At 37.4% G+C, this 12,103-nt stretch overlaps 1 protein-coding gene across 1 annotated transcript in view; it reads right to left on the bottom strand.

Moving 5' to 3' along the window:
• Positions 1-2,523: 2,523 nt before the first annotated feature.
• LOC306883586 (SPARC-like) overlaps positions 2,524-12,103 on the bottom strand; it is a 9,640-nt gene continuing 60 nt past the window's right edge. The window contains exons 1-10 of the mRNA XM_079438956.1: positions 12,026-12,103; positions 7,614-7,683; positions 7,382-7,405; positions 6,839-6,926; positions 6,137-6,258; positions 5,779-5,899; positions 5,132-5,265; positions 3,644-3,792; positions 3,358-3,506; positions 2,524-3,275 (exon numbers count right to left, since the gene is read on the bottom strand). The exon at positions 12,026-12,103 is cut by the window's right edge and continues 60 nt beyond it. Coding sequence (XP_079295082.1) covers positions 3,247-3,275; positions 3,358-3,506; positions 3,644-3,792; positions 5,132-5,265; positions 5,779-5,899; positions 6,137-6,258; positions 6,839-6,926; positions 7,382-7,405; positions 7,614-7,670 — 873 coding nt within the window. The 5' untranslated portion in view covers positions 7,671-7,683; positions 12,026-12,103 and the 3' untranslated portion in view covers positions 2,524-3,246. The remainder of the gene's footprint in view (positions 3,276-3,357; positions 3,507-3,643; positions 3,793-5,131; positions 5,266-5,778; positions 5,900-6,136; positions 6,259-6,838; positions 6,927-7,381; positions 7,406-7,613; positions 7,684-12,025) is intronic.

Raw genomic sequence — 12,103 nt, 5'->3', positions numbered from 1 at the left:
CTCTATCTGAAAAATATTTAATTTAATTTATTTTTGTTATTTTATTTTATTTTTTAAATGAGTGTTGCTAGTATTTATTTGGGAGGCTTCTTGAGATTTATCCTTTTGGTTGACAGGTGACATTGTGGAGAAAATTTGTAGCAGTGATTTTTGTAGTGTTTACACACGTAATTCCGCAGATCTGCATTAGATTTTATTCATATAAATTATGATTTGTAAATAAGAATATCTTGAAATAAGATAATGTCCATTAGGGGGAGACACGCTTCCCATAGATGCAACAATTTGCGATTGAAAACGATGTAGATTATTTGTTTGCATTTTTAAAGGAATATCTACCAACAATCCATGACTATTAAATCCCACCAGATTAGCTGAATTTAACTAAACATTTTCATTTTAGGATGGTTAGCCTAACAATAGACATGAACCTCACCACCATCTGTTTGGCCAATGTTTGTATCAGATCGGGAGAATTTAACAGATTGGACTGCATGCACTGGGGGAGTGAGTTCAACTAATCTATCAAACAAAGTGTTTATTACAATCAACTGGGATGAAAAAATATATATTTTTTTTAAATAAAAAGAATAATCTTGCATTAATTTGTTCAACATGTTCTGCGGAAGGCTATTCACCAATGTTGAAAAAATTCACTCAATATGCATCAGTTCTGTCTGATATAAAAAAAAGTGTATCCAATATTTATTATAAACATCAGCAAATCTAAGTGGAAAAATATTTTTATAAATAGCTGATGTGTTGACAAAAAGTATGCGAAGAAACCTTATTTCATATTTTTTTTGAAAGAAAAGACTTGCTTCTGTCAGTAATATTTCTTTAAAATGCATGCTTATATTTCAAGTTAACGTCAAGTGTATAATATATATTTTATGTAGCCTAGTGAGCACAGGTTGTTTTTGGAGCAGCGAGCAAAGTCCTAATGAAAGAGGACTCAGGGCAAAAATGCCATAAAATAAGAACGGAAAAGCCCTGATATTTAAAATGAACATCAAAAATATGTTCTTCTGCTTTTTGTTTTTCTGATATCTAACATTCAGTGTATATTTTTAAACCTTTTATTCCAGGTCTGTGTATTTAAATCTGTACTTATGGCCGAGTGATGTTGAGTGTGTAGCTATAATATCAAATATTCTTTTGATGAAAACTCAAAAATCAACTCTAAAACATGAAGAAGTCACTCTCAATAATATCTGACACATCATAACTTATGTCATAATTTTGATCAAATAAAGAGAAAATCCGCTGAAATAGTAGTTGATGCATGTCTAGTGATTCCTGTTGGGGTTTTAGGGCTTGTGTTAGTAATGTTATATTTTTGTGATCTGTTTTTAGGGTTAAGAAGCAGTGGAGAAGAGTGTTTTTCCCCTCCCTGGTGCAGAAGTGGGCTGGACTGCAGCACAGTGTTCTGGCTGGAGCTCTGCCATTGTTTGAGATTCCTGACGCGAGTGTCTGGCTGGAAGGGTAAGCATGGTGACTGGGTAAATCCTGCTCTCTCTAGCTCTGCTTTCCCATGACTGTCTATTCCCACTGAGACCATACTCTATTTTTCCCACTGCGTCATGCAATACAGCACATGCAACGTACTTAAAACCTAAATCTGCTTTAGAGCCTGAATTAGTACACTCTTAAAAATAAAGGTGCTTCAAAAGTTCTTCAAGCGATGCCATAGAAGAACCATTTTTGGTTCCACAGAGAACCATTCAGTCAAAGGTTCTTTAAAGAACCATCTCTTCCTTACCTTTTTATAATCTGAAGAACCTTTTTTCACCACAAAGAACCTTTTGTGAAACAAGATGTTAAAGCTTCTTTTTGGAATCATTGAGACAAAAAGGTTCTTCTATGGCCTTTGTTTTTAAGAGTGTAGCTGTTTAGAAATATGAACATTGCATATGAATAAATAGTATCATACATGACAGAACACAAAATCAAACATTAAAACTTTTAGAATTTTCCTGATTTTAGGATGTGGAATAATCAAAAATGTTTAAGGAAATATTCTTAGCCTAAATTATTACAAATCTATAAATACATGCTTGTTGAAGGGACCATTTTAGTTTGATTTCTTGTTGTTTTTCATCATTTAACTGTTCAGTTCAACCAGCTTTACACACTGAGCTAGCCACACTGGCTCGGCTTAAATATTATCCTTTAAACACAGGGTCCTAAAATATATTTTTTAAATGCAAAGGCAAGAAGGAAATTACGTAAACATCCACTCCACCCTCGAGGAGACTACTAACATATGTGCTCCAGATTTTTAGCCCCATTGACCATGCAGCATTGTTTTCTTTTCACATTTACATTGTTTATGTAGTCATATTCATATTTACTTCAATGCTAAAATTATCCTGGGTGCCTGAATAAAACAAATGATCTGCAAACATCATATTTGATAATGTTTTTCATTTTGCCCATAGCAAACATTAAAGTATAAATGGATTATGCAATTATATACCTGGGGGGAACAGATCAAGATGAATGGAGAAATGCATGCAAAGATTGAGTTTGGAAATCTCAGTAGCTTTTATTCATGTAAAGAGATTCATAGTGCTCACATTGTGGCAAATACTGCAAATGTATGTGAACATGTTAGAGGGAGGAAAAAAAATAAATCTCATCCTGCGAGATTCTGTCCTCTTGAATTCAAATAATATTTCCTTTTATTATTAAATTTTTAAAGCACTCAACGTTTGGCCCTGATTTCTGACAGGAAACAATATGCAAATAAAAACATCAGCCTGCAGATATCCAGGGCTCAAGTTAAAAGATATGTTATCAGATTTAATAAAGACATCAAAACAATAAATCCACCACCAAAGAGTGCAACAAACAAAACTAAAAGTTTATAAAGCAAGCAGAAAGAACATTTATTTGGAAACTTTATTTTGTTTTTGTACATATACACCATGAAAACTGCAAACTCAAGCCCTGATTCTGAGTGTAAAACACATTTGTGGCTCCATTTCCAAAAGTGTTGCAACGTACATAGTTCATCATATTTAACTCTCTCTTTAATACAGCCTGTCCAACAAACGGGCAGCGTTCAATCACTCATTGTGATAGTTACTGTGTGGATTGTGCACTTTTTTTTAAACATTATGAATGTTTAGTGGTATATGCAGGTTGTTAGAAATCGCAATTAGCACCTTTACTTTAAATTTTTAACTTAAGGGTTAGCACCTCGCCCCAATAGTAGCTAGGAAACGTCAATGGTAGACGTGCTTAGATGACAAGGTCATTGTCGATGTCCTCTGAAATCAAAAAACAACTAAAGTTAGCAAATAACATTAACCAAACATAACAAAAATATGAACGGCATGGTCAAAAACTCACGCTCTTTGATTCCAAAGCAGTTGGCCCACTCCTCGAGAGCAATGTACTTGTCTTGGTCAGCATCGCACTGCTCAAAGAAGCTGGTGGTGCAGTGCTCCATTGGGATGAGAGGAGCGCGCAGAGGAGCCAGCTCAGTGTGGGACAGGAAGCTGATGTAACACAAAAACACATGCACATTTAAATCAAGAACTTTTTTAACTGCCTCTGGTACTATAACACTTAACTGAACCATCAAGGTCATTTCTAAACACATTTATGCTTGCTGTGAAAATGAGTTAAAGCATACCCATCAACAGGGTGCTGGTCAAGCTGGCCAAACTGCCAGTGAACGGGGAAGATGTACATGTTGTAGTTCTTTTCGAAGTCCAGGGCCAGAAGGTCCAGAGAATGATCACCAGCCTGCAGCCTCTTCTCATTCTCGTAAATCTTCTTCACCTACAAACACAGCATGAAATTTGCAGGCAGTTCAGAAGTTTTGCCATCTGGATTTATATTGTTCAATTATACATGCAGTCTTTTTCTTTTTCCTTCCCTATAAGATAAGGCTGCCATTGAACTTGTCTTCAATTCAAATATTGTTTACATTGTTATGGAACAATGGAAAGTTCTGGAGACTAAAAAAAGTATTTTGCAACTCAAGCTCATTGGAAAAACGCGCTTGTGGCGGCATTTCTGCAAAATTATATTATGTTGCTTCTTGCATGTTTTGCAATACTTTTAAAGTGAATTGTCCAGTAAGTGTCTGGATAAACATAAATCTGGCAAAGTTGTATTATGTTGGTTATTGTAAACATTGCAGCAGTTCAGAAACAAAATGTCTGGAGAGTTAATGATAAAGGTTACTGCTCTTTCATGTTAGAAAATAACCAAACCGACAAAAGTTTGAAATGCATTAACTAAGGCAACCATGCAATTTTAACTTGCTTCTACATATCTTTGGGGGGTTTTATCATGATTTCACAGTACTGTACCGGGTGAGCTACTGAGCAAGTTTACTATTTTAGACAAGCCATACATATGGATCTGGTCATGTGATGAAAATGCCAAAATGTATTAGTTTACAAGCAATGATAATTATAATCTGCACCTGTGATTTTAATTTGTGTAAAAAGAAAACAATTTGGGCATTTGTACTGCGTCTAGTGTTCATCTCAGCTGGAAGCTGCAGTGAATTTTGTGTATCGAGTTTTTTGTGTATAGAATTTTTCCAATGAGCCTACCCTAGTGAAAAATAAATATACTAAAATGTATTTGAAATTATTTAGTGCTAAGTATACTACAAATACATTTAAGTATGTATGTGCTTAATAAAAAATACCCTGCAACTGTATCCTTGGTATACCTCAAGTCTGTTAAATTGGAACAAACAATTCTGTGCTTAATGCACTTTAATTGTGCATAAATAGTGCTGAAGTCCAACTAAAGACATACTTAACTATATTTGATTGTGCTAAAGTGGAACTATTGCAAGTATACTTTAGTTAGACTTTAAATATATTGCATTTAAAGACTGATATTGAGATCATACAATCCTTATTAATAGTGATTTTAAAACACATTTTCAGCATAATATTAGGAAATGTGCATTGTGTAGTAAAAGAAATACTACAAATAAAGTTTAATTATAATTATATTTCAGTACGTTTTAAGTGATATATGTTAATGGATTTGAAGTATTCTTAGTATGAAATAAATCTATTTTAAATAAACTATAGCATAGTCTTTTTCTACTATGAGTTTTTTCAGATTATAACGAGTAAAAAGTTGAACTGACCCTGAGTTTCTGCTTCTCCGTGAGCAGGTTATTGTCTTCATCGCGCTCAAATAGGGTCACCAGCACATTCTTCAGCCAGTCCCTCATGCGCAGGGGAAACTCGCTCAGCTCGTTGTCCAAGCAGGGGGCGATATCTTAAGGAAAAAAATCAAACATTAATCAATCGATTTGAAATAAATAATAAACACAAACAGCATGCCTACGGCACATATCATAGCATTATACTCTAAAAGGGACCAAATTACAGCCCTCTGGCTAATATCAGTGTCATAGCTGTTAGGATCTAATTCGTTTATGCCAGAAACACATTTTCTGAGTCTCTGACTGAGACACCCTGCTTAGCGATGAGACTACACCACAGCAGGAGCTCCATTTGAGCCCTTCAGTCCCGACTCATCTCATCAGGCGTATAGCGGCAGTGGATGAGTAAGATTTAGGGGGATTGGGTCTGCTTTATGGAGCAGCACTTGCAAGCTCAGACTCGTCCTGTGCTCAGTGTTTGAAGGGGCAACAGGGACGCCTCAAAGCTACAAGCTATCAATCACTCCAAAGCACTCAATTCCACTTACATTCACGGCTGAGCTTGTGAGTGGTCTAGATTTTACTTTCAAAGTCTGCCTTGTTTTACTTCACTGTTATGTGCTCACATTTGCAGGGTCCGATGTAGTCCAGGTGCAGCTTGTGGCCCTTCTTGGTGCCCTCCAGGGCGCATTTGGTGGCAAAGAAGTGGCAGGAGGACTCGAAGGTCTTGTTGTCAGTGCCACAGACCTGTGAAATAAAAGCCATAAATATTAGCAGCCATAAATGTCACAGTTGTCAGCTTGACAGGTTTGATTTCCCTACGGTTTCATGCTAATGTTTGCTGACATTATTTGCCCAATGCATAAAACAACATTTCAATCAAGCTGCTCAAATGGTGCGCATGTACTCCTAGGCATTGCTGTCACTACACATGTGGAGGCATGAGACAGATGTGAAAAGAAAGGAATGACTAAAGACTCGCACATGCTCGAAATCTCCGACTGGGGCGGGGCAGGTCAGAGGGTCCTGGCACACACACATGGGCTGGTTGCTGTCATCAACCTCACACACTTTGCCTTTCTTGCAGTGATGGTTTAGGCAGGGGTCTATAAGGAACAAAACATTAAAAACAAACATAAATTATTAATATATAATATATTATTTTCATTTTTACTTTTGTTATTCATTTATATTTTATTTTATTCCTTTCCTATAAAGGTCATGCATTCAAAAACAATCTTATTTTTTAATTTAATTTTACTATTAATTTATATTTTATTTATATATGTATAGAATTGTTTTAAAATTCCTTTTAAGGGCATATATTCAAAAATTTTCTTCACCAGTGGATTTACATTTCTTTCCCCCTCCTAGATATTTTGTGGTGGGCATGTGGCTGGAAGACTGGCATTGGAATCAACAGTCCTGTATAACCATAGTCTGTCTGAACACATAATTACAGCTGCCTTTGACTTATTTGCAGCCTGTTATTACCCATAGTCTCGTGTACTTCTACAATGTAATCTACACACGTTATCACAACTTCACTCGTGCACAGGGACAGAAGACATGATGAAAAACAGCAGATAAATACCTCGAGAGGAAATAAATCTGTAACTTTGGAGTATTAAACAGCCTCAAAACAATGGCAAATTGCTGGAGGTGTGGAAAAGACATTAAACTCACTCTCAGCAATAACATCCTCCACGACTTCAATGGCCTCATCAAACTCTCCGGTCTCCACCTGGACTGGGTTGGCTCCCACTTCCAGCTCCTGAATTATGAGACAGAAAAGTATTATGGGTATGGCTTGTACAACCAAGCCCAGTTTTAAACACCGCTTTCCTCTTTTATGTGAGGAAAATATGTACAATTTAAACTTCAAATGGGAGCGCATGAGCCACTGCACAGCCACAACAAGAGTTTTGCTTTTGTGTCTGACACAACTGGCATCTGTGCTGTGCACAAGTGGGGAAACAATGAATTGTAATTAGTCCCTTTCAGATATATTTTCAAACTTTATGGATTTCAGTCACCTGGGGGAATGTAACAGGAAGCGGAACATGTGCATATGTAAACACATCTGGTACCATAATGGGGGGGGGGGGGGGGGGGGGGGTCTATTTTTGGCCAATGACTGGCTTGACAAGTCTTCTTAAAAATGCAGTTTGGACATAATTAAGCAAAGAGATTTTTAAAATATTTAAATATTAATTTAATAAAACATACCTCTTCAACAACTGGCTCTTCGGTCTGTAAAATGAAATTTATGTGTACTTTAGTAAAAGTTTAGTGACAAAGCAACATCATAGAGGACATTAAAATGCTCTTTGGTTTTGATCCCCCCCCCCCCCCCCCCCACCTTCATACAATTTTATTACACTATCCTTAATTTTAAAATGAGTAATATAAAATATTTTAAATAAAAATTATATATATATATATTTTTAGATTTACTTACTGGAGAAGCCAGAGTCTTGCCAGCGAGGCAGAACAGGAAGAAGATCCAAACCCTCATCTTGAGTTTCAGCCTAAGCAAAAATAAAAACTCACATCATCCTCTATAGCTAATGCCAAAAACCTGAGGTAATCTGAACGATTTACACTTCAACACATTATCGTGTTAGTTTTATGCATGTAATGTATGCTTTCCTGAAGTACGAGAAAGAGTTGTAGACATCAGAATCACACACATGCACGCTACTCGGGTCTCTTATGTTCTTTATATGTGGCTTGAGATCAATAGCACATCAGTTCAAGACCTCAGGCGCTGAACCACATGCGCTCGGGCCACCGATCTGCTCTGTATGCTCTGCGACGGATAACTAACCTACAGAACTCAGTCTCTCTAGACAGAGAAGCTGATTGAGATAAGAGCTCAGTCGGTCTTTGTTCTGTTAGCTCGACTGCTCTCCTCTCGCTCAAAGAGCGCCTGGAAGACCGACGGATGTGATATGTTCTCCTTGAGAAACGACACTCTCCTGCGGGGAGATAGGGGCTGTTTGTCTGAAAGCACTCATTCTCTTGTCCATTTGCTTTGTACCAGAGATCCCTTTTCCTCTGTATCAATATAGATATATTTAGTTTATTGCTGGAAAGTATATAATTTGTTTATGGCTGGAAAGCAGCCATAGGTAGACCATCACTGGGTGATTCTATCAACTTCTGCATTTATGCCGCACTAAAGATCAAAGCCAGACACTATTGTTTTTCTGTAAAAACACAAATGCAGTAATGAAACTGGCTGCAAAAAAAAAAAGACACCCTGCCTTTTCTGAACATGAAAGGCGCTTTTCTTAATGTTATGTGATTGAGATGCTAATGTTGCATAAAAACTGCTTTGACTGTGTTTGGTTATGAAAGTTATTGGTTATGAGGGAGCATCCATCAGCCAAGCTCTTGTTGTGAGTATGATGAATATGAATCACGACATATTTGGTGTTTGACTTTGAATGCGATTAAAATCAAAGCTAATTCCCAGCCCTCAAGCTGTGGCGAAATGGGTGGGATTACTGCATATTATCTGTGCATTCATAATTGGCCGAGTTGTAGAATTCTTAGGGGAGTTAAGGGTCTTCTTGAAACCACTGACCTGAATATAATTTGCCCAGCAACTGCTGAGAATCTCCTTGGCTTATTGCTCAAGGTTGAGAAATTCCTTGTTTCTTCAAGAAAACCCCATGAAGTAAGTTAAAGTTGGCATTTATTGTAAATTCAGTCTATTTTCTAAATGTATCTTGATTTCATTGTGAAAGATTCATCCATTTCTTTCTTTCTTATCTTTTTTTTAATTCTGAGGTTGTAGTTTTAATCAAATTTTTAATTCCATATGGCATACTTTTCTCTGGTGATGTATACTGGACTTCTCCACTTGTCCACTTGAATCCTGTCAATTTCTTACTATCAAACTCAAGTTTGCATTGAGATCTGCCTCCATACATTCAACAACTGATGGATAGAACCGCATCTTACATTTTTCATTTCTGAAAACGTTTCACTCAGATAGACGTAACAATACAGAAGAAAAGATCTGACGCTACTTTGACATAAATGAGTTAGATGCACATTTCAGCTCTGATTGACCTCGTTTAGATGGTTGTGTTGTGTTTCAAATAACCTTCAAATACGTCATGGAAATGAATAAATCCTACAATTGATTTTTGAGTATTGTTTGTCGTTTCCCTGAAGACCTCTTGTTGTTGAGTGCATGATCTCTTGTATTCAGCACATGAAAACTGTGTAAGCAGGTGTGTGAACCCTTCAGTAGCCCTTTAATGTTTTCTTTGGCAAAGGAAAAGAAGGTGGCCGAGGTCAGACAGCCTACATCTAACATGGAAAACTACAGAGACTCTCACCCTCTTCAAATGCTGACGTCTTAAAAGGTGGCAGACAAAGAATCTTTTCACTTTCCGTCAACAAAAACGTCCTATTTTAACAGGCCGAGGCTGTGTGAGTCATAGGATGAAGGAAATGACCTGACATCATGTCCCGTAATTAATTTGGAGGTGCGCTCTGTTCCTTTCAGGAGATGTCTTGGCACGTCTATGTAAGTCATTTTTTGGCTGAAGTATAAGTCCATTACTCTGGTGCAGTCACTTTAGAGCAAAACAACTTATTTTATTTGGAAGGTCGCATTCAAAATCAAACATGCTGAAGGAAAGTCAGTGGTATAAAGGATGCCTTTTCAACCCAGTATTTAATTTAGAGTTTAGTTAGGTAAGCAGGTTGTGGGGCGTAAACCGGGAGGAAAACAGCAGCTCAGTACTCTACGTTTTTTCCCAAAGAGCCATTTTCCAGACGCTCTGCAGACGGAGTTCTCTCCAGAGCGACAAAACAGGTGGTTCGATCTCTAGATAAACAAATGAGCTGCAAAACTGTATCCACAACATTTGACTTGCTGCCAATGCATCTCTTGCAAATTTAAATACTGCACAACATGGCATCTGATTTTCCTAACAAACATACCTTCGCTGTGCTTACTCTAATATCATCCCAGGTATAGCCTTAGCATATTAAACACAAACAGAATAGCTTCATCAGTGTCCAGTGCTGGTATAGAGAGTTTGGCATGGTGGGCATGCTTGATTTATGGAGCAGGAAGCCACTTGGCATGAGCAGCAAACTTCTGCATGAGCCACCTGTATATTACGGCACAATTTCTTGCGTGCATCTGTGCAATGCTTAGCGCTGAGCAGAAAAACAGACTCCTTAGTGAAAGCTCCCTTGAAACAAACAGTGAACCTGTTAGAACTGCAGTCAGATCCGAGTTAACGGGACAAAAGTGGGGTTTCAAACTACAAACGACATCATTTTTTTACTCCCGAGGTTTTGTTTCACAAGAAATGAAAACTCATCTCTCTGGGACCCAATCTCGTTTACTGTAGTAACGAGGAATCGCTATTACAAAGCTAAACCTTGTGCCGCAAAACAGGAGGGAAGAGGAAATTTCATCCTCTGCTGAAAAGGAGTACAGGGACTCTGAGGAAGACAAAAGACAGTCAAAAGAGAGTGACTGAGCAAAAAAAGATCCATGTAACCTGAGTCAACAATCACCTGACCTTATTAAGTCGCCCTCCCTTCCCCCCCACCGCTGTTAAACCACTCTGTTATTACTCTCCTTTATCCAGTTCAGAGAGCAAAACAACTGTCTGTGAGAAAGGAAATTAATTCACCCTATAAATATAAGTGGATCACCTTGAAAAGACTTTATCTGTGGCCGAGGAAATATGACTTATTTATTTATATTCCTATCTGATCCTCAAGGTGAGCACGAGTTATGAACCGCCGAGTTAAAGAAGGGGTTAAAACCAGATACACATTCTTAACCTGATTTGTTGCTCTTTTCAGTTTCTGCAACTTCACTTTTTAGATTTATTTTTTCGATTCACTATCACTACCACGATTGCATTGTAAATACAAGCTGGATTTGTGTGGTTTACAATCCCCTTGCACACAGAATTGATTAAAAACACATTTAACCTTTTCTATCTCACCCAAAGGCGCATCAAACCTTTCAATAAAATGTTTATTTCTGCCATTTTTCCTCTTTGTTTAGTGCACCAGGGGAAAATATAATCCATGCCGTACCACACATTTCTCATAAAATCTTGTAAGATATTGTACCATATGCAGTTGGTATGGTAAATTTAGCATACAATGTTGCAATGAAGTTAAAATAAATCAATAAAAAATCTTCAAACTTTTCTCTTATCTTTATATAACAATACAGGCCCTTCCGGCAGCTGTAGCCTGACAGTTTGTCTTCACACGATTCTTGTTTGTCTACAGCAGCGACATCTGCCTCGGTTCGACATGGTCTCAAACAGCTGGTGAAAAATTGCCATGGAAACACGCATTCCTTTTGATGGGAGTAATTGTAAGGGGAAGGGCCTATCGGGCTGACTCTCTCCCCTCCCCCTCCATCCCTGACTCTGTGTTCACCCCTCCTGCTGCATATGTGGCACACAATACCTCAACATTGTGCTGCTCTGAGCCATAGACTACGCGGTTTAGCTTCAAACTTTGAATAAGAACATTGGCATGGTAAATAATCTGTTTGCATTGCTTTTACAAATCTTTCATCAATAATGAATGCACAACACAAGAACTTTATATAAAACAACAGACACCTGTTTCCAGTGGAAGTTTCGGAGTGCGAGATCAGTGCTTTTTAGTAAATATGTGCTTTCATTACATGCACATGGGAACGTGATCTTTAAAACCTTAAAATCTTTTTAACATGCAAGTAGGATAAAAACAAAAATCAAGCTGCTACACTAGTAAGAATTGTTTTTGGTAATAGTTTTAAAAGTAGGTTATTAGTAAATTTTTATATTCATGATGTAAGAATGGGACACAAATGAACGCTCTTACCTTCTGTCTGTCTAACAGAGAAGCCAGAGGAGAAGTCAGCTGGTGAAAGGGTCTGAAACTATCTAACACCAGCACAGG

This window comes from Barbus barbus (genome assembly GCF_936440315.1).
Source record: "Barbus barbus genome assembly, chromosome: 17".
In the NCBI taxonomy this organism is placed as follows: domain Eukaryota; kingdom Metazoa; phylum Chordata; class Actinopteri; order Cypriniformes; family Cyprinidae; genus Barbus; species Barbus barbus.
Note: the sequence above shows the minus strand (reverse complement) of the source record. Positions and strands in the feature narration are given on the sequence as shown.